Source organism: Gossypium hirsutum, chromosome D03, assembly GCF_007990345.1.
Source record: "Gossypium hirsutum isolate 1008001.06 chromosome D03, Gossypium_hirsutum_v2.1, whole genome shotgun sequence".
NCBI classification, from domain to species: Eukaryota; Viridiplantae; Streptophyta; class Magnoliopsida; order Malvales; family Malvaceae; genus Gossypium; species Gossypium hirsutum.
This window is the reverse complement of record NC_053439.1, coordinates 42,339,158-42,366,380: the sequence shown is the minus strand read 5'-3', so window position 1 is coordinate 42,366,380 and position 27,223 is coordinate 42,339,158. Positions and strand designations below refer to the sequence as shown.

Below are 27,223 nucleotides of genomic sequence, written 5' to 3'. Positions count from 1 at the left end.
TTCGATGAGGAAGAAGAAATAGAACAAGTTTCCGAAGGAGAGCTTCTTGTTGTCAAGAGAAGCCTTAGCATTCAAAGTGTGGAAGATGAACAACAACGAGAAAACATTTTCCATACTCGTTGCCAAGTTCAAGGAAAAATTTGTAGCGTAATCATTAACGGTGGCAGTTGTACAAACATGGCAAGCACTCTCATGGTGGAGAAATTAGGTCTGCCAACCACTAAGCATCCGAGCCCTATAAACTCCAATGGCTCAATGATGGTGGTGAGCTAAAAGTTACGAAGCAAGTACTCGTCTCTTTCGCCATAGGAAAATACTCCGATGAAGTACTTTGTGATGTCGTCCCTATGCACGCAGGCCATTTGTTACTTGGACGCCCGTGGCAATTTGACCGTCGAGTTCTGCACGATGGATATTCAAATAGATATACCTTCAAGCATATGGAAAGGAATGTGACTTTTTCCCCATTGACGCCTAAAAAAGTCTATGAAGACCAAATCCAATTGAAACATTTTGTAGAACAAGCGAGAGAAAAAGAAAAGAGTGAAAACACAAAAGAGAAGAAAAATGAAAAAAAGAAAGAAAAAATCACGAAAGAAAATGAAAAAAAAAGTGAGAAAAGAAAAAAATGAGAAAGAAAAAGAATGTGAAAAATTGAGTGTATTTGCGAAAGTTAGTGATGTTCGGAAAGTTTTGACGATGAGGCAATCCTTTCTTGTGCTTATGTACAAGGAAAATATGTTTATTACTAACGACTTGCCTGAAAAATTGCCTTCTTCGATTGTGACTCGTTTGCAGGATTTTCAAGTTGTGTTTCCCGAAAAAATTCTAAGTGGGTTACCACCTCTTCGCGGGATCGAGCATCAGATCAATTTTTTTCCCAGCGCTGTTATTCCAAATAGGCTAGCTTATAGGATGAACCCTGAAGAAACCAAAGAGTTACAACGGCAAGTCAAAGAGTTGATGGAGAAAGGCTACATCCGTAAAATTCTTAGCCCCTGTGCCGTACCGGTCCTGTTGGTTCCAAAGAAAGATGGCACATGGCGAATGTGTGTCAACTGCCGAGCCGTGAACAAAATAACTATTAAGTACCGGCATCCGATACCTCGCCTAGATGATATGCTTGACGAACTAAGTGGTGCCAAGCTATTTACAAAAATTGATTTAAATAGCGGTTACCACCAAATTCGTATGCGAGAAGGCGATGAATGGAAGACAGCCTTCAAAACCAAGCGCGGCCTGTACGAGTGGTTGGTCATGCCATTTGGCCTAACCAACGTACCTAGTACATTTATGAGGTTAATGAATTACGTGTTAAGATCTTTCATTGGTAAGTTTGTTGTTGTGTATTTTGACGATATTCTCGTTTATAGTAAAACTTTAGAAGATCATATCACGCATCTCAGGTCTGGTCTAGAAGTTCTTAGAAAGGAGACTTTATTTGCTAATATTAAGAAATGCACTTTTTTCTGACAATGTTGTCTTTTTAGGTTTTGTGGTCAGTTCGAGAGGCTTGGAAGTAGATCAAGAAAAGATTAAAGCAATCCAAGAGTGGTCGAGATCGACTAGCAGAAGCCAAGTCTGAAGTTTTCATGGATTGGTAAGTTTTTATAGGCGATTCGTGCCCAACTTCAGCACTATAGCCGCACCTCTGACAAGTGTGATAAAAGAGAATTTGTCCTTTTATTGGACCGAAGAGCAAGAAAAAACATTTGTTTTACTTAAAGAACATCTTACTAATGCACCTTTACTTGCCTTACCTGATTTCATTAAAACATTTGAAATTGAATGAGATGCTTCAGGTGTTGGTATAGGGGCCGTGTTGACTCAAGATGGAAGGCCTGTTGCGTACTTCAGCGAGAAACTAAATGGAGCCACCCTCAATTACCCCGTTTACGACAAAGAGATGTATGTGCTCATCTGAACCCGAGAGACGTGGCAACACTACCTGTGGCCGAAGGAATTTGTGATTCATTCTGATCATGAGGCTTTGAAGTATATTAAAGGGCAGCACAAGTTGAATAAACGCCATGCAAAATAGATCGAGTATCTCGAATCTTTTCCATACGTCATCAAGTACAAAAAATGTAAAGACAATATAGTGGCTGACGCACTATCGAGAAGGTGCACTTTACTATCCACCATTGAATCAAAAGTGCTTGGATTTTCTTTGTTGAAAGATATGTATACTAATGATGATGACTTTGGTGAGAAATTTGCTGCCTGTGAGAATGCCTCAATTGAGAAATTCTATAGGTACGAAGGCTTTCTTTTCAAGGAAAGAAAATTGTGCGTTCCAAAAAGTTCCGTTCGAGATCTCCTTGTGCTCAAGGCGCACAGCGGTGGACTTGTGGGCCATTTTGGAATTAGCAAAACTATGTCGACACTCCAAGAGCACTTCTATTGGCCTAAAATGAAGAGAGATGTTGAACGAATTTGTGCACATTGCATAACATGTAAGAGAGCCAAGTCCAAGATTCAACCCCATGGATTGTACACCCCGCTGCCAATACCCGAAGGCCCTTGGATTGATGTCCCAATGGGCTTTGTCCTCGGATTGCCGCGAACAAAAACGATGAAGGATTCTATTTTCGTTGTAGTAGATAGGTTTTCTAAAATGTCGCATTTTATTGCCTGTACAAAGACTGACGATGTTGGTCATATTTCTAATCTTTTCTTTAGGGAAGTCGTACGGCTGCATGGAATTCTGAGAATGATCGTGTCTGATCGCGATGCCAAGTTTCTAAGTTACTTTTGGAGATTCTTGTGGGGAAAGCTCGGAACCAAACTTTTATTCTCAACCACTTGTCATCCCCAAATTGACGGCTAAACCGAGGTGGTCAATCGTGTATTATCGACATTACTTAGAGCAATCATCTGGAAAAACTTAAAGTCATGGGAGGAATGTTTTCTGTATATTAAGTTCGCCTATAATCGATCAGTTCATTCGGCAACCAATTTTCTCCTTTTGAAATAGTTTATGGTTTTAATCCCCCTGACACTCTTAGATTTGTTGCCTCTGCCTAACAATCAGCTTATTCATGCAGATGCTAAGAATAAAGCCGAGTATGTGAAGGAACTACATAAGAAGGTGCGAGATAACATTGAGGAAAGAGCGAAGATTTACGGGCAAAAAGCCAACAAGGGTCGAAAGCGAGTTGTGTTTGAACCTGGTGATTGGGTCTGGGTTCACATGCGCAATGAGCGATTTCCAGCCCAACGAAGGTCCAAATTACTACCCCGAGGAGACAGACCATTTCAAGTCTTAGAATGCATTAACGAAAATTCATACAACATTGATTTTCCAGTTGAGTATAACATTAGTGCGAGCTTCAACGTTTCTAACTTAATGCCATTTGATGCAGATTCTGACTTGAGGACAAGTCATCCCCCTCTCCCGTAATGAGCTTAGCTCAGGAAAGGACACCATAGTGCTTCCTCAAGGACCAATTACGAGAGCCCGTGCTAAGAAATTCAAGGAAGCGATATCGGCTTTAATTCAACAATTATGGGACGAGATGTTAGCTAGAAACGTTGAGCACAATTGGGCCAGCTCCACGAACTCCCCGTGCAACTTTTTGCAAGCTGATTCTAACTCCATTTCAGCTCAATGAGCTCGAACTAACTCAAATCCAGCTCCATTTAATTTATGCTTCAATATAGCTGCTGGAATAAATTATTTGAATTAGTTAAATTAGTTAAATCAGCTCAATTAATTGTTAGTGTTTAATTTGTTTAAATCTAGACAAATTTAATTATGTGTGTTAAATATGTTTTATGCATGTTATTAATATGTCTTAAATCTATTAAATATGTTCTAATTAGTACAGCTTTTTAATGTGTCCTAGATTCAGACGTTTTAATTATGTCCAAAGTTTAGAAAAATTTAATAATGTCTAAATTGTGTCCAACAGAATTTAATGCTGCTTCCTTTTCTAAACTGTGTCCAGCCTTATTTAATGATGCTGATTAAATATGCCTCAAAGCTGCTTTAAATTGTTGAATTTAATGTGCAGGTGCATGTTTGGACTGCAATTTAATGGTGCTAATTCCTCTTTCCCGAATGCCTTTTTCGGTCACCACAATGCCATCAATGTTCTGCCTATTTGAGGGAATGCATTAGCAGCATATACATGAAGTTTAGCACCAATTAATGCTTCATTTATCAAAAAGCCGAATTAAAGAAAACCAACTACTGTTTTGAGTGTCTTTAGGTACCTTTTCGTGGAATTAAAAGGCTATGTCAGCTCACAATTATTCGGCCGCCCATTCCATTTTCCCAAGTCAGCCAATGAGCTCTCCAAGTAAGTTTAAAGACGTTCACATTACTGGAATCCTTTTCACATGATATGGATGTTCGTTTTATAGTTTGCACACCTCAAATGACTGCTCAAGACCTCTTTAATTGCTGGTAACTTTTCAGCAATAGTTGCACATTGAATGAGCTTATTTAAGCTCATTAGCCGAACCTAGCTGCTGTCATGCACCATTCAAGTTTTCCAAGTTCATTGCTTAATCTAGAAGCTGCCTCTTGGACTCACATTTAGCTGAATTTAGCTACAGCATTTTAATGGTTTTAATTCTTGAATTTTCTAGCTTATTCTAGCTACATTTACTTGGTCTTTAAGCTTGTTTGCTGACCATTCAGCTAGCTAGTAGATAGGCTATAAATACTTTGCTTTTTCATTGTAAAAATAAATTTTAACATTCCTGTTAATGAATTGCTGCCCATTTTATGAGGCACTTTCTCTCTAATTTCATTCGAGACCCGAAAAACTTATCTAGCTTCTAGTGGCGTCTAGTCCCTTTCCAAACTTATCACTCCCTTTAACGAGTGTGGCTTTCACCCAATTATACCTTTGGTTCATACTTACCTAAGTATCGGGTCAAGGTTCAAAAATTACCAATTCTGTTCACCTTAAGGTCCTATAAGTTTTGGGTCGGCACTTAATATAGTGTTGGTTCTTACTTGATCCTTAATCCCAATTTTGAACCATTTCCTTTGCAAACCAAATTTTGAAACCAAATTCAGTTCAACCTAACCTAAACCATTTCATACCTTTATTTACCATCAACCAAAACCCGAACTCCTTTCTTTCCATCCTAACCTAAATACATCTTTCCTTCCTATTTCGAGCCATCCTTGATTACCATTAACCCAAACTTAGTTACATCTCAATTAACTTCTAAAATCAAATCATACTTCTTCGTTTAACGATCGGGCACTTAATCGACTCGAATTAATCTACTAAATCGAGTTCGTATCACAAACATCCAATAATACAGAATATGAAGCTTTAATATCAAGATTACAATTAGCTCATCAACTTGGGGTGAGGGACCTTATTGTGCATACAGATTCCCTGTTAGTGGCAAAATAGATAATCGGTGAATATGAGGTGAATGAGTCAGTTTTAAAGAAGTATCATCTAATTGCAGCCCAATTGCTCGCAGGATTTGACAAAATACAAGTCAAGCAACTTTCAAAGAAGGATAACACGTATGCAGATGCTTTATCTAACTTGGCGTCCCCAATTGTCTTTGAACAAAGAAGACAATTTTTCCTAGAATATAGAGACACCCCAAGCTACAACATCCTACAAATTTTTAGCTTGGATCAAAAAGAGACGTGGATTACTCCAATAATTTACACGTTACAAGGAGAGGAAAGTCATATGGACAAGAAAGAGCTCGCAAAATTATATAATTAATTAAAACAATTTATTTTGTTATACAACTGCTACGTATACCCTTCTAGAGGGTGTTCTGCATAGAAAGGGCTATTCACATCCGTTGTTGCCATACTTAACACCTTCTGAGGCTGAATATGTGATGCGAAAAATTCATGAGGGCATCTATGGCGATCATTTGGGTGGAAATTTATTAGCGCAGAAAGTTATCAGACATGGGTATTATTGGCCGATAGTACAAAAGGATGCTCACCATTTGGTTCGAACTTGTGACTCTTGCCAGAGGTGTGCTCAAATGCAGCGACAACCAGTAGAGCCTTTACAAATTATGTCAAGTCTTTGGCCATTTGCAACCTAAAAAATTGATATCCTTGGTGCATTCCAAATAGCTATAGCTCAAAAGAATTTCATAGTGGTGACTGTAGATTATTTCTCTAAGTGGATCGAAGCTAAAGCTCTGGTAACCAATACAAAGAGGCAAATGAAATCTTTCCTTTAGAAATCAATCGTGTACAAGTTTGGTAAACCACGCTTGATCATAATGAATAACGACACACAGTTTCAAGGAAAGTTTAATAATTTTTGCAAGGACCTACAGATCTCCTTAGCTTAGAGTTCTGCAAAAACGCGACAAACATACGGTCAAGTCGAGGTAATGAATAAAAAGATTTTAACAACCTTAAAGAAGAAGGTAGACGATGCTAAGGGTGCTTGGTTGAAGGAACTAAAAGGAATTATGTAGGCTCTACGAACTTCACCTCATACAGCAATAGGGACGACTACATTTTCTTTTATTTATGGTGCATAAGTAGTAATTCTTGCCAAGATTGGCATGCAATCGTATAGAACGAAATTTTGATGAAGATGCCAACCAAGAGGCTCTGAGACTTAACCTCGATCTCATTGATGAAGTCAGAGAAATAACGGAGGTTAAACATGCAGCACGCACTCAACAGGTGGCTCGGTAATAAAATCTAAAGTTAAGAAAAAGAAATTCCAAGTGGGTGACTTGGTTATCAGAAATACTGAAGCTATTTTCCCAGCATCACAACAAGGAAAAATAGATCTAAGCTAGGAGGGCCCATACAAGGTTATAGAGAATTTAGGTTATGAAGCTTACAAATTAGCGAAAATAGAGGGACCTATCTTGCTACGAACATGGAATGCTCAATATTTAAAGAAATATTATGTATGAGTTTCTTTCCTTTAATAAAGTACTTTTATTCTAGAATGATCACAACCTAAATCTCTCCGAGTTAGTTGATTTAAGATCGCAACCTAAATCTCTCTAAGTTGACAGATTTAAGATCACAACTCCTAAACAGCTCGCAAACTTACGTTTCCAACTGATGTTTAAAGATTAGTTGATTTAAGATCGCAACTAAATCTATTTGAGTTAACATATTTAAGATCGCAACTCCTAAACAGCTCGCGGACCTACGTTCCCAGATGATATTTAAAGGTTAGTTGATTTAATATCGCAACCTAAATCTCTCTGAGTTAGCTGAATTAAGATCTCAACTCCCAAATAGCTTACGGAACTATGTTCCTAGCTGATGTTTAAAGGTTAGCTTATTTAATATCGCAACTTATATCTCTCTGAGTTAGTTGATTTAAGATCGCAACTCCCAAACAACTCGCAGACCTATGTTCTCAGTTGATGTTTAAAAGTTATTTGACTTAAGATTGCAACCTATATCTCTCTAAATAGTTGATTTAAGATTGCAACTCCCAAATAACTCGCAGACCTACATTCCCAGTTGATGTTTAAGGTTAGTTGATTTAAGATCGCAACCTATATCTCTCTGAGTTAACTGATTTAAGATCACAACTCCCAAATAGCTCACGGACCTACATTCCCTACTGATGTTTAAAGGTTAACTGATTTAATATCGCAACCTATATCTCTTTGAGTTAGCAGAGTTAAACTCGCAACTCCAAAATAACTTGACCTAAGCTTCTAGCTGATGTTTAAAGGTTAGTTAAGTTATGCTTACAGCCTTCATTTCTTTGAGTTAGTTGAGCTAAGCTCACAACTCCAAAACAGCTTGCAGACCTATGTGCCCAGCTGATAAATTTTAACACAGCTTACGGACCCACACTCTCAACTTATGTTTAAAGGTTAGATAAGTTATGCTCACAGCCTTCATTTATTTGAGTTAGTAGAGTTAAGCTCGCAACTTTGAAACAACTCGCGGACCTACATTCCTAGCCAATGTGTAAAGGTTAATTGAGCTAAGCTGTTAATTGAGTTAAGCTCCCAACCCAAGTTATATAAGACTATTTGAGTCAAAATTGGCTAAGAATCGCATAAATAAAGCCATTGGGCTACACTAAGTCGATTGAAAGCTCATAAAAGCATATTAAAAAAAATTGGCTAAGTCTATTTCTTCGTTATTAACAATATCGTTGTGCAACAAGATATATGATGTTCGTGAAAAGGTAATAATGGCATAAAATTAACAAGTAAACTTAAATATTTTTCAAAACTCAAAGTTTTCATTTCATATTTGAAAAAATTAGAGTATATCCCTAGCCCCTTCAGGGTTACTTGAGGCTTCGTTCTCTCTTACGCTTCTTTCGTCAACTTTATTATTCTCATCTTTATTGGTAGGAGAAACACTAGTTTCAGTTGGATCTTCGTCCAAGTAAAAATCTTTAGAATTCTTCCATTTCGACGCGAACTCTTCCTACGCAGCTCCAAAAGGGAAGCAAACATCAAATCCCAATTGATCACTGACAACATCGTAAAGAATATCGAAATAAACTCTGTGTGCATCAAAAGGGCCACTAATAACTTGAGCATGCAACAAGATATTGGCATTCAGTAAATTTTGAAAAGTTTCCTTCTTAAAATCTTCCAAATCCTTAGTGTGCCTCTGTTCTAAGCTTACCATTCCAGTCTTTTGCTCTTCAACTATTTTGCTTACAGTGGCCTTATATTCTTCAACCATCTTCTTCATAGCAACATCCATGCTCTCTTTTTCTACTCTTTTAGTTGTGACCTCCCAGGATAACTTTGCTACCTTGCCCACAGCGATCACCAGACGTTCCGCTAAGTTTTTACTCTTCCTCCACAGGTCTTGGTTTTCTTCTTTAAATTTGGAATGGAGTTCACGGGCTCTCTTTAAAGCTCGCATAGCATTTTGGTAAGAATTATTGAACTCCCTCTTGCTGACTTCAGCTCTGCTTATACCTTCCCTAAGACCCAAGCCAACCATACTATCCTCAGCCAAAAAGAACCTGTAGGGACAGAGCTAGTTCTTATAGAGAAGGCTTCTTCACACAATTAGACGAACCAACCAAACACATACGCTTCTTAGCTACTTCTAGTAGAGAAATCTTCAGGTGGTTGGTGACATCATTGGGACTATAAAAGAATTCTCTCGTGCTCACATGCTCACACCAAGGGAACAGTTCGCCAGTATTACCACTTATCGCAACAAATTTTATAGTTGCACCAGCTTCACCATGCACAATGATAGTGCCAAAAAGTCCTTCATTTTAAGGCTACTCCGTGGTTGGGGGATAAGAAGAAGGATCAGAAGGGGGTGAGTTAGTAGGAACAATAGGTGATGAACTTACATGGACAATAGTAGGTAAGCTTGCAATAGGGGAACTAGGAGTGGCAAGCACGATAGTAGAAGGTCTAGTGTGGTCTGTCATTTTTATCCAGAGCTGTTCTAATATTGCACAGTCTTCTTCCTGTTCGTTGCTTAGCACAACATTAGCAACCCATGTATTAGTCCTGCACTTTTTACGCATATCCAACATAGAAACTTGCATGTTCATGTATTTATTAATTTTGTGTGACAAACTAGTACTCATCTGAACTGTCTTCAATGTTGCGAGCTATGCCTGCACCACCAACAATTCTAAGATCAGTAGTAGCAGTAAGTAAGTTAGGGTTCACACCACTTTCCACATGTGGCGAAGGCAGTGAGAACCAAGGACGAGGCTTCATTTTATAGTAATTATAGAAATAGTTTTTTTGTTCTTCTTTGTATCCTAACAGTATCAGTCCTAAGTCATCTTTGGCCCCATGTGGCCATGTGAACCTCTCAAGTTACACCCTAACAACACCAGCTATTTCATTATTATCACTTGATTTCCATCTATTGAGGCTAAAATTTTCCAAACAGAATTGGAATACATTCCTCATGGTTAAGACATCTTCCAAATTTAGAACACAGTCCTTGCGAAGCCTATCAAATTACGCCCAACCCCCTCCCGTTGTAATGTTTCACTGAATTAAGCATATATCCTTACTTGATGAGGACCACTTAATAGGAAAATTAAAGCCATCTGTGAGCTTACACTTCACTCGAATATAATTGCTTCGATTCAAACAAAGATTGGAACACTTATTGGAGATGATAGATTCCACGTCTTCGCAAGGGATGAAATAATATAAACCTAATAACTTCCCTCAGTTGTGGGCCTTCAGTTGGTAGAAACGTTGAAAAATAGTGAGAAGTGGTACCTCATCACGTTGACAACAATCGATAAAGTAGGCCACTGTAATCCACCAAGAGAACCCGAATAATTAGCCCGGGGTGATCCCATAATCCTCAAGTAGGTGGCAAAAGAAACAGTGTAGAGGCAAGTGACACTTTCACATTAACAAAATCAAGGGCACTTCCACAATATTTGTACATATACCGTATATTTATTTCATCCATTACCAGATAATGTCATTCATATTTCACAACCATTTCTCTATTTGTCGATAACTAATCAATCTTCAACTCTGATGCTCGTAATTAACTCATTTACAGACCATTCTCTGAGTAAAAATCACAGATATAACATTTATAACACAATCAATTTTGTCTGACTCAACAGTAATTAACTCGTTAAATCTGATATCTCAAATTGATTCGTTTCTGATTACAATATACTTCATCATCATGTAGAGTCAACCAGCCCATACTCAGTATTACCGATTAATATTTCTACGACAAAAGTCTCTTCTTTGGCTTGAATATCGTAAGTTCTAGTATTATTGCCTTGTCCTAGTCGTCTACCTCCTTGAGAGACAAATGCCTGTGAAACAACTTGATTTTAAAAAATGTTTGATTTCTTTGATCAACCCTTCACAAAATATTCGGTAGATCCACATCAAAAACGGGCTCCAGTCATAACTCAACGCACATCCTTGTAGAACTTTCCACCATGATTACAACAATTTATCAACATTATAAATATTGTAATACTGATTACCGGTGTCTACTAGAATCTTAACCATTATGTCTCGACTTATTTCTTATGGTGAATCCAGACAATATAACACTGCGGCTAAGAGTACCTCAGTTTCTTTGAGAGTGGAGTTTAAGACAATTTAGATATATTTCTTTTACTAGAGTCACAAAATTTCATTTTAATCTTTTTGTTACTCTCACGGATCTCTTCCATTTACTGCGCTCGATTAGAAAACATTAAAAATTCCCCATATTTCTATTACTTCAACCAATATTTTAATCAAACAATCCATCTTCACAACAAGCACACATCTCATTATTCAATCGGTACAATCTCACAAGTATACTAGCTAAACTGTACAAACTCTTGTTCATACTTGATTTAGACTTGTTTTCCTGTTTCAACTCGAGAAACTTTTTCTTTTCTATTCCAAGTATCATTTATTGACATAATACTTTCTATATTTAATTTAGAAAAGATTCCAATTAACTTTCTCTTTTGACACAATAACTAATAATGTACTACTGCTGATACACTTCGTCTTCATAATAATACTACACATATTAAGTAATCATCAAATGAACATACCAATTCATCAGATATTCTCTGAATATTTTCTAACCAGAATTTAGCCCTAACTAGATTGTCATATGTTTTTTCCTCTAAACTCATCGGCCCCACATTTATGAATTTTATTCATGGGAAATCTAGTTACACCTACAGAAGGGGAACTTTGAGGACCACAAATAGTAGAGGAATGGAGGTTGTGAAGCCACAAGATTAATTCATAACAATTTCATTAATACAATGACCTATTAATTCAAAAGAACATTCTTTACCTTATTTTTGGACATTTGTAGAACTGGCACGCTAATTACTCGCTCCTTGTTCGAAAGTCGGGACATTACTTTTGACTTAATCAATAAAGACAATATTAAAATCGACCAACATCTTCTAAATTAAAGAAAATAGTGTTAGACCAGATAAAAAATATCACACTATCACCTGTATTTGTGGCATGTATTTTTAGACTCAACACATGCTACATTCAGTCCTAGAATTAACTAAACCTGTAGCTCTGATACCACTAAATGTAACACCCCATACCCGATCCGATTGCCAAACCGACCGACAAGATGCTACGAATAAATTTGGAACAATCACATACAATTTAAAACATTGAATGATCATATAAAAACACATATTAATTATTAAAAATGAAAATGAGACTAAATCGAGCTTTAAAATACAATATATTAGATTTGGGTATGAAAAATGACCAAACTGTAAAATTTTCAAAACTTGAACTAGGTATCGATACCAAGGAAATAAGTATCAATTTTTTATGATAGGTATCGATACCATTTTGGCATTTTGTAATTTGAAAACACTATTCATTTGGTCAAGTATCGATACCTTGGTTCTTGGTATCGATACTTTTATCCAGATGGTCAAAAATCACAAGTTTGAAATTTCATTTCATGCCAAAATCTATATCTTAATTCATGGATACAAATAGGTACACGTATGACTTGCATAAAACTCACTCAATCTATTACAAACATGCCATGATTCAACCATGATTTATTAATCATCTTACCTATTATAATTAAAAACTGAGTATGCAATTAGGTACCATTATCCTAATACTAACCATATGCCATTTGGCACCATCACAAACAAATTCAAACTTAAACTCAATTGTACATACAAGTAATTTAACTAAAAATGCAATAATCATATGAAACTTATTTCATCATCAATAAGGTTCCAAATACTAAATTACCAAAATCACTTATTCATGCTACTTAACAAAGACAAATATACTCATTTCCAGAACCACAAGTTACCAATACTAAATGACCATTATCATTTCAATTCACAAGATATCAAAACCAAAACATGCCTACCATTCAAATGACACAAAATACATTCAAACCAAATAAGATCAACATGATAATTCTACTATTTACTCCATATTCATCACAAGATCAACATGAAACACAAGCTTACCTCATATACCAACATTCACTTATTTTACATATTTAACTAAAATTTTAAATTTTACAACTCCAAAACCCTATATACTTGCCACAAAATGAAATAACCAAGTCAAAAAAATACCAAAATAGAAGCTTGATAGTATGAGCCTTAAAATTGATCGGTCCGACCAGTTCTGCAAAACGAAAACTACAAAAAACTGTAAATAAAACAGAGTAAGCTTATATAGCTTAGTAAGTTCATAATTACTAAAACAAAGTTCTTACCTTAGTTTAATATTAAGTAAACATATATAACTAATTTAATATGTATTTCTTGTCAAGACATTTACAACAATAAGGTGAGTGTTTCACATATCATTTGTATAATCTCTCAATCATTCAATACAATATATTTGCGTATCATTCAATTAGGAAAAATTAACCATATACATTGTATTAACCAATTGATCATGTCAACTCATATTCATATTCCATTTCTTTTATACACACAACTTTGTCACTAATATTGCATTTACTAGATAAGCGTTTCATAAATATAATTATAAACTTTCCAGTCGTTTTCATATTGTTTCGAACAACTCTTAAATACATAATTATTAATTATTCAAATTTATCACTTAACATTTCAATATTCATATAAACATATCATCTCCAAATATTTCATGAATTCAATACATATATATTTTCAACATATGGCTTGATGAACTATAATAAACAAATACAGATACATGGGTATCTACACCACACCAGAACTCTCGTAAGAGCTCAAACTACAACGCACTAAAGCACCGGAGTGCAAAGCCTGTAGGCATCATATAATTAGTATCAATACATCCCTCCACCACACCAGTATAGTCGGTAATTCACAACAAATGTTGGATTCCGATATAATCAGTAATACCTTTGTACCATCACATATATCCCATACAGTGCGTAAATAACCCTATTGGCATGCCAATCATATCCTAATCGTTTACTACATTCAAATGGGCATTTAAACTGAATTCATCACATTAACAAAATCAAGGGCACTTGCACAATATATGTACGCATACTATATATTTATTTCATCCATTTTGAGATAATGCCATTCATATTTCACAATCATTTCTCAATTTTCGAATAGTACACTTTTAATTTATACATAATTATATACAATTCATAATTAAAATTTATTACTAAGTATTCAATCAATACAATTTATAATTAAACAAATAAAAAGAACATGATCTACAAACATATAAAATTATTCAATAATTCTATGACCTTACCTAAATTATACATTCAGTTGACTCGTAGGGGCAAATCCATAAATTTCTCTTTTCCCCGGTTAACCTTCTTACAATTCAAATATTGATCTATATAATGATTAAATTCAATATATCAAATTTAAATACATCTTCCAACTCATTTTATGCATATGACCCTTAAGTTTTCATTATTTATACATTTTCTCTGAAATTTTACATTTCTCACAAAGTAGTCCCTAAACCCGAAATTCTAAAATGAACAAAATTTAATAATTTTCCTTACTAGCCGAATTTCTTTCTAGACTAGTAAAGTTCATAATTATTCACAATTCACAAAATTTCCATGTAAATTGCAGTATTTTATCAATTTAATCCTTTAACTAAAAACTAACAAAAAACTCTTTACAAATTAATTTAAATCAACAATCATGACTACAAATTCACCATTTAACATAAAAAATAACTAAGATTCATTAATAGGAAAATCCAAAATCCTTAACAATATTAAAAACGGAGGTATGGGTTAGCTGAACTTAGTTGCAACGATCTCAAAAACATAAAAATTACTAAAACCGGGTCAAAAATTCTTACCATGCAAGTGTGCTAAACCATTGTCGAACCTTAACCTCCTTTAATAGAGGAAAGTAGTTTTGTTTTTCGGTGGTAAACCATGAGAAAGATGATGTTTTATTTATTAATTCATTTCTTATGTTTTATTATTATTATATTAACTTTAAAACAAAATTTATATAAAGAAAATGTTTAAAATAAACCCACTAACCCTCCACTAAAATAAAAATGGTTTATTTGTCATATAAATCCTTCCTCATTTGCTAATTAAGCCATTTAATCAATAAAATTCAATAATAACTAACTTTTACATCTTTTACAAATTGATCCTTTTTAATTAATTAACTAATTCAACAATAAAATTTCTGAATCAAACTTTCACATGCTAATATAATAGCTCTATAATTATTTAATAAAAATATTTTTAGGCTCAATTTTTATAAACGAGGTCTCGATATCTCATTTTTCGAAACCACTTGATTTTCAAAACAACCACTTATACCTAACTATTTATTTAGTTAACTAAAGTTCACCAAATCAAAACTCAAATCAAATTATAATTGGCTCATACAAATTAAATGATAACTAATACAGACTTACTCGTCAGATTTGTGGTTCCGAAACCACTGCTTTCGACATCACTAAAATCAGGCTGTTACAATTTCAACATAAAATACTACAGTTGAAAGTACTGAAGGTTGCAATCCAATACAAAATATAGTGGTAAATCGTACGTGAGAAAGGTCTTGTGCAAATTGCACTAGGTCTAAAATGGAGAGAATCATGAGTGGGAGGCATAAGGGCAAAGGTGGTGGAAGAGGTACAGGTAGAGGAAGGGTAAGAAGAGGTGACTAAGATGATTGAATTTTGCGAACGTAATTGTTATTTTGTATGAAGGTAATGAAATGTTTATTTATGTTATCCAAGTAAGCTAGAATAAGCCATATAAAGTTTTCGTAAATATTGGAAAGAATTCAAAAACAGTGGAGCAATCCTTAAGTGAACAATATAACACATTGTACATAAAAAAAACCATCATGTTTAAATTAGTGTAAATTTATGATAAGAGAATATGATGATTGCTAACTTTAACAATATAACACATCACTCATTCAAATAGTTTAAATTTATGATAAAAAATCATCATGTTTAAATTAGAAGTTCTTACACATATTAAAATTATATTACATCAAACATATCAAACATTATGTTTTAATAGTTAGCAATAACAAATGCAAGCAAGACACTAAATATAATCTTGTAACCGTATGATAGCATTTAAAACATTGTGAAATGGTCTGTTAATGGTTTCTCCAAATCTATTAAAGTGATGCTTGATAACTCAGTTTTTAAGGTGATGAGAAATGATATGTAAGAACATTGCCACTTGTTCATCAACAAGCATGTTCTTTGACAACTTCAATCCTCCTAAAGTTTGAAACATCTCACATAACTTAAAAAAAGTAATTCTATTCATCCTAACTTGTTCAATACAAGTCTCGTCACTAGCATGTATGAGTCTTTTCACATAATCTCGTTGTGCATAAAAATCTAAAATATATTATTTAATCCTTGGTCTATAAGTATGTAGGCTAGAGACGACACCCAATGTAACTAAGAACCAACTTGCAACTGTACACATTTGCAACCATACTGTCAATGCAAGACACCTCTCACTTTGTACTATTAAAGGCAAACGAGTCATTACTACAAGATATTAAAGTGTTAGATATCTTCATATCACATTATAAATTAATTTCAAAATAAAATGTGATGCATATATCTTCAAAGCACATAACGTAAAGCTAAAAAGAATAACTAATTTGTTATTTTGATGTATTATATTATGCTTTTCAATATAAGTTGCAAGCTTATTTACTCAATTACTTATTCTCAAATATAAATTATCAAACTACCTCGTTAATCACTTTATAACTCGATCGATTATATTTTGGTTAATTTAATCTTATTTTATCTCAATATTTAATCAAAAGGAAAACGATGCAAAAGAATTGGAAAATTTTATGTTGCTCTTTAATTGTTCAACCTTATGTAATATTATGCAATCAAACTCCTAATACAAGAGTCTCCATGTTACTGTTACCTGATTTTACTTGTTCATCATCAATATGAACGAAAAACATGAAACCAATAAAACTAAAAATGAACACATAACATTACATTAGGTTGAACAATTAAAGCATACTCATCTAGCATATAACTAAATTAAATGACTCAAACAAGTAGGACAAACACGCAACAAATGATAAAACATGGAAAAAAACAATTTAGGAAATGGTTTAAGGAATATCACCCTAGAAATGCAAGTTTTGTAAGATTACATGGTCAAAAAATGACCAACAATGATATTAAACAGCAGTAACCCTTATTGTAAATAGCAATAATATATTAACAAGTATACAAGTATAAACTAAAATTGACACACTACTGGGAACACTATGCTAAAGAAGAGTAACTCTCATAAGCTGAACAACAATATAAATGAGGATTAATCAAACAGTTAAAAAGCATTAAAAAGCAAAAAGTTTCCTTTAATCATATATAGGCCTTATTAGTAAATTGGCCCTTGATATCAGTCAATAAGAACATGACAAACGACATATTCTTATTGGATGTCATACACTTTGGGGGTGAAATGAGATAAAACTGATAGTTTAGTTTAAAGACCAATATATGAGATTCAGAGTATAGTTTAGGGGCCAAGTTACTAATAAATCCTATTATATATACATATTACATACATTAATCACAGTCGAATTCAAAAAGCAATATTACATAAACCATAAGATGAACACATAATTTAATAAGCAATTCTTTTTTTTATCTTTCATTTTGCTTGTTTTCTTTATGGTTTTGAGTTTCTTATGATAGTGATTGTCGAAATGATCCTAAAACAATGTACTCTAAGAGTCTTAACAATTAAAACATATATATAAGTTCATAAAAAAAAATTCATTGCTTAATTGAGCCTTTTAGTTGGCAGTCTTTACTAATATATATATCTCTCTTTTTTATCCTATGCATCAAACCCTCTTAAGATCATGTCGATAATCACAATCAACTTCACTCTTTATCTTATTCTATAAACCACTTTTAAACTCAAACCCAACAATCCATCTATATTGGAAAAGTTGTAAACTTGTTGAGGTATTTTTGAAAATTATGAAATTAATGCTTTATGAAAAATGATTTGGAGTTGTTTGCACCCTTAACACCTAATGTGTCAATTTTTTAGTAGCTTTTTTCAGAAATTATTTTGAGATTTTAGCCGTTTCTGGGTGATATTAAAAATGAAGGCAGAGAGGTTTCTAGACTGATGAAGATTGATAAATTTTATTATTTATTTATTTCCTTTAGGCTAAGGTTTTAGCAATAAATAGAAAAGAGTTAACTAAGCAAAGAAAATATTTTTTATTATATGAAAATTTTGGGCTCAATTAAGATATCAATTTAGGAAAAAAAACCCACAGTAAAACTAACAGATCAAATGTCCTCAAAAGAACTATAAATCAAGATGATACATTTGTTGGGCTCAATTTTAAAAATCTAGAAATATAAATCAATACTTTGAAATTAAAAAAAAAAATTCAGTCTTGTGCTTTGAATTATTGAGGTATGAAGATAGACATTTTAACAAAAATAGACAGAAAAGTTTGCAGGGTAACAAAAATTGGCAGAGAAGAAAACGAAAGGAACAACGGAAGAGAGAAAAGGTTTACCTAAAGGATACTATAATGAAGGGGAGGAGTGCTATGTCGGAGTTGAAGGAAGCAAGGGAGTGACTGTCAGGTTGAGGGAAAACATTTTGGAGGTGAGAAAGTGGGAAGGGTAAAATAGATTTCTTAAGCATCGAATCAGCCATTCAATGGGGGTGGGGAGAAGGTAGAAGAAATGAGTAAATTTCCCTGCATAAGCCCATGATAGGACATTCCACTAAACCAAATAGCTATTTGTGATGGGCCCGCAGAATAAAGTTGTAATGACATAACCATTACATTAAACCAAATATAATGTAAATGTTTACTTTTAGAGACGTTCCACTAAAACGCTTCTATTGTAAATACTATTAAAAGATTAATTTATTTTTTAGGTGTTTGAGGAATTATTTCGGCGTTTATTTATTAAAACGTTGCAATATGTCGAATTTTAAATGCGCACTAAATTTATAAAATTTCAGTTAATTAAAAACATTACTATTGTTATACTTTTTAGGGGCGCTTTAACCAGAAATGTTGCAGAATGAAGAAATGAGCAGCTGCAAGAAATTGCCCATTTCTATAATGAAATCATAACCAAAAGTTTCTCTTTAAAGGTTTTTTTTTTTAGATTTCTAAATTTTGGGAAGAATTTTTATGGGTTTTCAAGAAAACTAAAAAAATTTAATGGTTTTGTTATAAAATTTGAGCGTATTTATTTATTTAAAAGGAAAAAGAAAGTTTTTTTTGGAATTTTTGAAAAAAAAGAAATATTTTTAAGAAAAAATGAAATAAAGTATAATAAAAGAAAATGAAATTCAAAGACGCATGATGTTTTCGGTGCATATATGATTTTTGAAGAATAGAACATAGAAAAATAAAAGATTTTGAGACATTATGTTAAAAAGTAGATTAATAAAGGGTAAACAGTCAAAATAGTCACTTTTGTTTAATTTATATTACATTTTAGTCACTTATGTTTGAAATATTATGTTTTAGTCACTTACGTTATCGCGTTGTAATATTTTAGTCACAGAACCATTAATTGACGTTAATAGTAAGTTGACATGACATGTTAAATCATTATTTCAAAAAAAATTAGGTTAATTTATACAATCGATCCCCATATTTTTTTTTCATTTTGAGCAATTTATTTTTTTCTTTTATGTTCTTTTAACTTTCTTTTTTTTTCATTCTCTTTTACTTCTCCCTTTGTTTTCCTCTCTTCTTCATTTATTTTAACATAGTTTTTCTATGTTTTCTATTTGTTAAAACTAGTCCCTATATGTAATATCCCGAAAATTACTACTGTAATACCCCGAAAATTATTATAGTAAGAAAGTAGGTATCCTTAATAGTAAAATAAGGAAATAAAGTGACAAAAAGGGAAATTTTGAGTTATGGCAACATTGGGAATTATATTATGACATATTAATTCAAGAAAGGATTAAATCGCAAAAGTGAGAAAAGCTTTGTTGCCCAAGAGTAAATACTCGAAATTTTAGGGATTAAAGTGTAAATATGAAAAAGTTGAATGACCAATAGTGTAAATATTTTAAGGGTAGAATAATCTAAAAACTAAGGAAAATGGATGAATTAGGACCAAATTTAAAAGGTGTATAATTTTGAGGGACTAAATCGCAATTTTACCAAATTAAGTGATGACTCAAGGATGAAATTTTTAAAGATTATAAAGGGAAAAATGGTCAATTAGAAGAGAGATAAATCTAGAAGGAAATGATGATGTTGGTGATATTTTAGATTAATTAATTAATTAATTATTAGTTTATTAATATTTTAATTTGATTTTTAAATGATATTTTATTATTTTATTATTATTCTATTTAGTATATATACGGAAGGAAAGATGAAGAATCTTCATCTTCTTCCCATGCATCCAACGTATGAAGAGAAAAGAAAGAAAGAAACTTTCTTTTCTTTACAATTTGGTCCTTTCACAAAAAATTCACCATTTTCACTTATAAATCAAAAGAATTTTCATATCCATCAAGAGAGAAAGATAACAAGGAGACAATGGGGAGCTAGAATATCAAGTTAGATTCAAGAAATAGAAGCTGGAGGAGAGAGAAAATCAAGTTAAAGATTGAAATCAATAGCACAAGGTAAGAACATCAAGATTTCAATATATTTTTAAGTTTGTTATTATTGAAAAAGCATGGAAATGATGTAATAGTAGAGTTTTTTTAAATAAAGTCTTATGTTCTTGATATATTAGTGAAGGGAAATAAGAGAAAGTGATGGAAAATATTATAGAGAAAATGAATAAGGAAGTTATAAACTTAGTAATCAACATTTTGCACTAAAACAGTTTTGGACAGTAACAGTAGGCTAACTTCGAAAAATCACCATAAATTATGGAAATCGAATTAGAGGATGAAAAAAATATGGAATTAAAGATTATTAAGTATAGTTTCTCATAGAATAAACAGTGTAAGTAATGAAATTTTAAATCATTAGGTATAATAGATTATGTGAGACAAGGTCAGAATGAATTCGGGTTCCCCTGTTCTGACTTTGTAAAATTATCAAAACTTGGATAAAAATAATTATGGGCTTAAATTTATATGTTTAAAATCTTGAATGAGTCTATTTTCAATAAAAACAAACGGGAACATCATTCGAATCCTGTACGAGGAGATAATTAATTTTTAGTGAAGAAGGGTCAGAACTGTCAGACAACAGAACATGGATGAATTTAAAGAATAAACTGTACTTATTGGCAACACAAAAAATTCTGAAAATTTTATAGTAAGAAGATATGTGAGTCTAGTTTTATAGAAAATTAACGGATCTCAATTCGGAGTTACATAACTCAAGATATAAATAATTTTGTGACAATGACTCAAGTGGACAGCTTTGAATGAACAAATAAATAGTGAAATTATAGATAATGTTACATATAAGCATATTATATACATTAAGGATGTGGAATGGAGAGGAGGAGGAGAAAAATATATGATTATTCAACTAGCATGAGTTTTCATTAAAAATGGATAATTTGCATGTTTTAGGTTCAGGGACTAAATTGAATAAAAGTAATATTTTAAGGGTAAATTTGTAAAAATTTTAAAAAGTGACCAAATTGCATGAAATGATTTGTTTTATTATTTAAATTAATAAATTGAATGAAATATTAATTTATATCAAGATTGGGTGGAAATTCGAGGAAAATAGAAAATTACCAAAATATCCCTGAATTTTGGTATTTCTGCAATTTAGCCTGGTAAGTTCGTGTAACTTGAATTATATTCTTATATGATTGAAATATATATATTGGATTGAGAAATCGATTTGAATTGTGAACATGAGAAATTGTGAATTGAATGAAATGGAAATGAAGCTTTGAATTACATGAGTAAATATCAGGTCTCGTAGGCCCTATTTGTTATGAATATAATATTTCGAGGATATTTTGTAAAGAATTATAAAAGCACGTTAATAATTTAAAAGTTTTAATTCAGATGAAATTTTGTAACTCGGTTTAATACGTATGCAAATGTATGTCTTCTAGTAATGCCTCGTACCCTATTCCTGCGTCGAATTCGGGTAAGGGGTGTTACACTATACTTCTATTTTTTTTGAACAATTTAGTTTTTTCGAGTGATGCAAGCTTGTGGAGTAGTTCTAACAAATGGAAAATATAGAAAAACTACGTTAAAAGAAATGAAGAAGGGAGGAAAAACAGAGGAAGAAACAGAAGAGAATGTAAAATAAGAAGAAAAAAAAAGAATGTTAAAAGTACATAAAAGAAAAAAATTAAATTGCTTAAAATGAAAAAAATATAGGGACCAATTGTATAATTTAATCTAAAATTTTCATTTGAAATGATGATTTAACGTTCCAGATCAGCTTATCGTTACACCGTTAACGGAAATTAACTGCTTAGTGACTAAAATGTTACAACACAATAACGTAAGTGATTAAAACGTAACATTTCAAACATAAGTGACTAAAATGTAATCTGAGACAAGCAAAAGTGACTATTTTAATAATTTATCTATTAATAAATGGTGTTTTGTGAAAAAAAATGTAGAGAATAGGAGCGATTAATTATTATTTAAAGGAATAAAGCTGACAAATATCCGCTCATTTCAATTTTGGGTTCTAATGGAATTACTCATTTAAATTTTAATACAAAATTAGTTTAGGAAATAGTGGTTGGTGATATCATAGAATTGTGAAAAGTGAACTTCAACTTCATCGATTCAGGTCTTACGTCTTAATCAATATAAATTAATTCATTTATTTTAGTTGTTTATATTTATAACCATTTCTTTTAAATTAGAAACAAATTCTATTTAAAATTCATTTCAAGTTTTTTTTTTAAAAAAAAAAGAAAAATCTTTTATAATTACACTCTCCTTTAAACTTATACATTAAAATAAAAGCTTATTTCTTACAATAATTTAATTTTATATATTCTTTTTTGAATTACTTTAATTATCATTATTATTTTCACTTCTTCTTTGTTGAAAATATTATCTTGTAATTATTTTTTTAATCTTCACATATATTATTTTAAAATAATTTTAATTAAAAAATTTAGTAGGATATAGTTTAATATATTTTGATTATTAAATACAATAAGTCACCGAAATAAAGCTAGTTATATAAATTCCTAGAAATCCTATCACATATGTATGTGTGAGGAAATCATAAATTTAGAATACATATGTGTGTTTCAAGATAAAATGAAATGTGTGGTTTAAAACTAATTAATCATAATAACACATGAAATATATACGACATTAAAATAAAAATTAAATTGTGCATATTAAAAAAATGTATAAAAACCATTAAAATAAAGTTTTGGATGAATGATAAATTTAAGATTTTACTAATTCAATTGGCATGGATTTAAATCTCACAATATGCATATTTTTCTTGATTTTTGTATGATTTATTTTAATTATGGAAAGATATTTCTCTAATTTTCTCATCAAGTTGGTACCCGATTAATCCGTGACACTAAATCAAGAACCATATATAAATAATTATATATTATATATTAATATAAATATCATATTTAGAATTTTACAATAATATTTAGTGAAGATTAAATTTAAAAGTTTGAAAAAAATTGGAGAAATAAATTAACTGAAACTCAAATATGAATGAAATCCAGTGTTTAGAAAGAGTAGACATGAAGAAGGCAAGAGAAAATGCCTAATAATTCTCATATTCTATGTTTAGAAAAGGAAAATGGTTGCATCTAGTGATGACCATTCCTGATCTTGTATTCCAATCTTTCCAGTAGGCGAAAATAACGAAATCGCCATTACTTATTGAACAACAAAGGACCCATCACAACCCAAAATCCCACAACAAATCCAAAAGCCATGCTTGCATAAAACCATAACCAATCCACTTCCAATCCATCACCTTCATTATTCTCGTTATTATTATGGTCACCGGATGTTGTGGCATCTGTGCTGTAAATCTCCAACAATGGAGGCCCGCATAGATGATTCCCGTCATAGCTGGAAATGTCGAAGCTTTGGAGTTGAGTGCTTGAAGGAATTTTTCCAGTCAGGTTGTTTTCTGACGAGTTCAAGTAACCCAAGAATGTTAAAGCTGACATGCTTGGAGGGATCTCACCTCTAAGTTGGTTCCTTGATAAGTCAATAGATTCTAGCAACCTCAGATTGCCTATGTTCTTGGGAATTCTTCCTGTCAAATGGTTGTTCGATAAGTTCAAGAACCGCAAGCCCAAAAGATCAGTCATCCCTGCTGGGATCTCACCAGCTAAGTTATTGTCTGAAAGGTCCATGCTTGTTACTAGTTGAAGAGTGCTACTGTATTCAAGCAATATTCCTCTGATCATCAGTAACAGAGTTTCCAAGGAGGTCCCAAAATGACCAAAAGCATAAGAAATTGGGTTACTTGAGTTCTGATTTGCTGCCATGGCGCTCAAGTTCATGAAACATTTTGGTATTGTCCCTGAGAGATTGTTGTGTGCGAGGTCCAAGATTGTCAAGTAACTCAAAGAACACAAATTATCAGGAATCTGACCTTGAAACCTATTTGAACCAAGGCTGATGATAATGGAATCTGAGAGTTTCTCACCAATCCAACCAGGAATATTTCCCACAAAATGGTTTTCACCGAGGTCAATAGCTAATAAACGGGTGCAATTCTGCAGTGATGAGGGCAAAACTCCAGAAAGGTTGTTCTTGCGGAGGTGCAACGACTGAAGAAGGTTCAATGATCCCATGGAGCTTGGAATAACACCAGATAGACTATTGTTTTCCAAATCTACCGAAACCAAGTTTGGCCAATTCATCCAGCAATCAGGAATTTCTCCTGATAGATGATTGTCTGCCAAGTGAAGAATTTCCAACCGGTAGGGTTCCTCCATTTTGGAACACAACAGGTTAGAAATAGGTCCGGAAAACAAGTTATTTGAAAGATCTAGTGTGTTTACCTTGGAGGATAAACAAGGTAAAGGACCATCAAAGTGATTGAAACTAAGATCCACATATACAAGATCAGCAACAGGAGAAGTTCCAATGCGATGAGGAAGTTCCCCATAGATTTGATTGTGAGAAAGATTCAAGGAAAAATATATGGTTGACAAATTCCAAAACCAGTTGGGAATGGTATCTATGATTCCTGTAACAGAAATATCCAAATAAACAAAATCCCTTTGAGATCTAAGCCAGGAGGGGAATTTCGGACCTAAATGCCATGATGACAAAGCCATTACCCCGAGTTGAAATGGGGGAACCCATTCAGGACTTGCTTCCAAAACTAAAGGATTTCCAGATGCTTGAAATAAGCGCAACCTGGTGAGATTAGCAAAGTGAACTTCAGAAACCACACCTTCTAACATATTGTGACTCAGCCATAGTTTTTCCATTTTCCAAAGTTGTCCTATTGATTCAGGTAAAGTCCCATTCACTCGATTTTGAGATAGGTCCAATGTCCTCAATGACGCAAGTAATCCTAGTGAAACTGGTATTGAACCAGAAATTGAGTTCCTGGATAGGGAAAGGTCTGCCAGGTTTTTGAATAGTAGAAGCCGATCAGTCAAATGGCCAAAAATTTCACAACTATCCAGATATAAAGAGTAAAGACTCTAATCTGTTTAACAGGCATCCTGGTGATGATGAAGCTTGTAAGATTTCTGATAAGTCTCGACTCAAATGGAGACCTGAGAGTTTGATCTTCTTCAAACTGCAAAGACTTCCCATGGAGTTTGGAACAGCCCCTGTAAGTTCATTGTCTGACAGGTCAAGTGTAGTGAGAGAGGTTAAGTTCTGAAAGCCATTTGAGATGGAACCATGGAAATAATTGGACCCAAGGTTTAGGAATTCAAGACTTGTAAAACCATAAAGCCAAGAGGGTATTGAAGAGTTAAAATTGTTCCAATATAGATTGAGGTATCTAAGAGAGCTCAAGTTTCGGAGACCGTGGGGGAGTTGGCCTTGGAAATTGTTATGGCTGAGATCAAGGGATACCAAAGAGTTGAGCTTAAAAATCCACCCAGGAATCAAAGGGTTACTAAAGGAATTGGAAGAGAGATCAAGTATGGAGAGAGATGAGAAATTAACATCAGCTTGTAGAGGAAGACGATGAAGTTGGCAACCTGATAAGTGAATCTCTACTAAAGAAGGGAGTGTATTTGTCACTTGAAACCAGTCTGAGGCTTTGCTGAGATCTACACTGCTAAGATCAAGGATTTTCAGCTTCACAAGATGGGAAAGCCATTGAAGGTTTTCAGCATACACAAGTGATGAAAAATCATGGAGATCAAGAACATGCAGATTTGTCAGATTTCCAAGTTGGGGTGGAACCAATCCCCCAAATCCTGCTGCAGATAGATTCAGATATCTTAGCGTGTGCACGGAACCAAGGAACTCGGGAATTTGTATTCCTCCAAAATTACTGCCACGTAAATCCAAGTACCTCAAATGCTTTAAATCCAACAAAGAAGGATTGATCTTGCCTGAAAACCACATCTTTGCATAAGCCTCACTTGGAATATAAAATCCGTTGTAGGGATCTAAAGGATTCCGCAGGCGAAGCTGAATAACATTGCCAGTTAAGTTATCACAAATAACTCCACTCCAATTGCAACAATTGAGGTTATTGCCCCAAGAGGCAAGTCGACCTGAAGGATCTATAAGATCTTGCTTGAGTTTCAACAGAGCTTGTCTCTCAACTTCATGGCAACTCACATTCCGGTTCGCAGCGCAAACGTATTCGAACGTAGATGTTTCGATGAGGAGAGCTAAGAAAACGGATGTCACAACAACTCTCATGGAACCAGCCATGATCATGGTTCATAAAACAAAAAGTCCCCAGCCCAGAATGTATCCAAAATTCAACAACAGATGAAAATCAACTGTGGAACATAGCATTATATAACCAAATGTAAAATCCAAACCACACACTTGACGTACGTCAGCATAGCCAACTTTGATAACAATGCCCTTGGAAGACGAGGGTTTTTTGTCAACATTTTTATTCTTTTTAATTTTAATTTCTCTGTCAGATGAATTTTTTAGTATCATGATATGCCACGTACTAAGCTTGTTTGTTGATTGCTAGCAGGATTTTCAGTCTTCCCAGAATATTTTAATCAAATGACAAATTCAACGCAATGCTGCTTTCTAAGAAATTCCTGTCCAATTTCTTATTTCGTCTTTCAGGGTTTCTCCTTGTTATTGCTAGCTTGAATCGAGCTTTCATATCTCAACATTTTCAAGTCAGATAGATCCCAAACTTACTACAACTTCCTTTATGCAATATGTCATTGTGTCCAAGTT

The 27,223-nt window shown here is 33.2% G+C and overlaps 2 protein-coding genes and 1 long non-coding RNA gene across 3 annotated transcripts; all 3 read right to left on the bottom strand.

Moving 5' to 3' along the window:
• Window positions 1-12,799: 12,799 nt before the first annotated feature.
• Window positions 12,800-18,630, bottom strand: LOC107950825 (uncharacterized). Its single transcript, XR_001698220.2, has 2 exons — window positions 18,456-18,630; window positions 12,800-13,068 (listed from the first exon to the last, which is right to left on the bottom strand). It is a non-coding gene; the product is annotated as an uncharacterized lncRNA (long non-coding RNA).
• Window positions 18,631-23,730: 5,100 nt separating this feature from the next.
• Window positions 23,731-25,311, bottom strand: LOC107949680 (receptor-like protein EIX1). Its single transcript, XM_041089898.1, has one exon. The coding sequence runs from the start codon at window positions 25,309-25,311 to the stop codon at window positions 23,731-23,733; it is 1,581 nt and encodes a 526-aa protein (XP_040945832.1).
• Window positions 25,312-25,504: 193 nt separating this feature from the next.
• On the bottom strand, window positions 25,505-26,728 carry LOC121215421 (receptor-like protein EIX2). Its single transcript, XM_041089897.1, has one exon. It carries the CDS (start codon window positions 26,726-26,728, stop codon window positions 25,505-25,507), a length of 1,224 nt encoding a protein of 407 aa, XP_040945831.1.
• Between the last annotated feature and the right edge of the window lie 495 nt (window positions 26,729-27,223).

Excerpts from the sequence above, each read along its gene's own strand:
- LOC107949680 (XM_041089898.1), bottom strand. The coding sequence starts at position 25,311 with ATGGAAAAACTATGGCTGAGTCACAATATGTTAGAAGGTGTGGTTTCT.
- LOC121215421 (XM_041089897.1), bottom strand. The coding sequence starts at position 26,728 with ATGGCTGGTTCCATGAGAGTTGTTGTGACATCCGTTTTCTTAGCTCTC.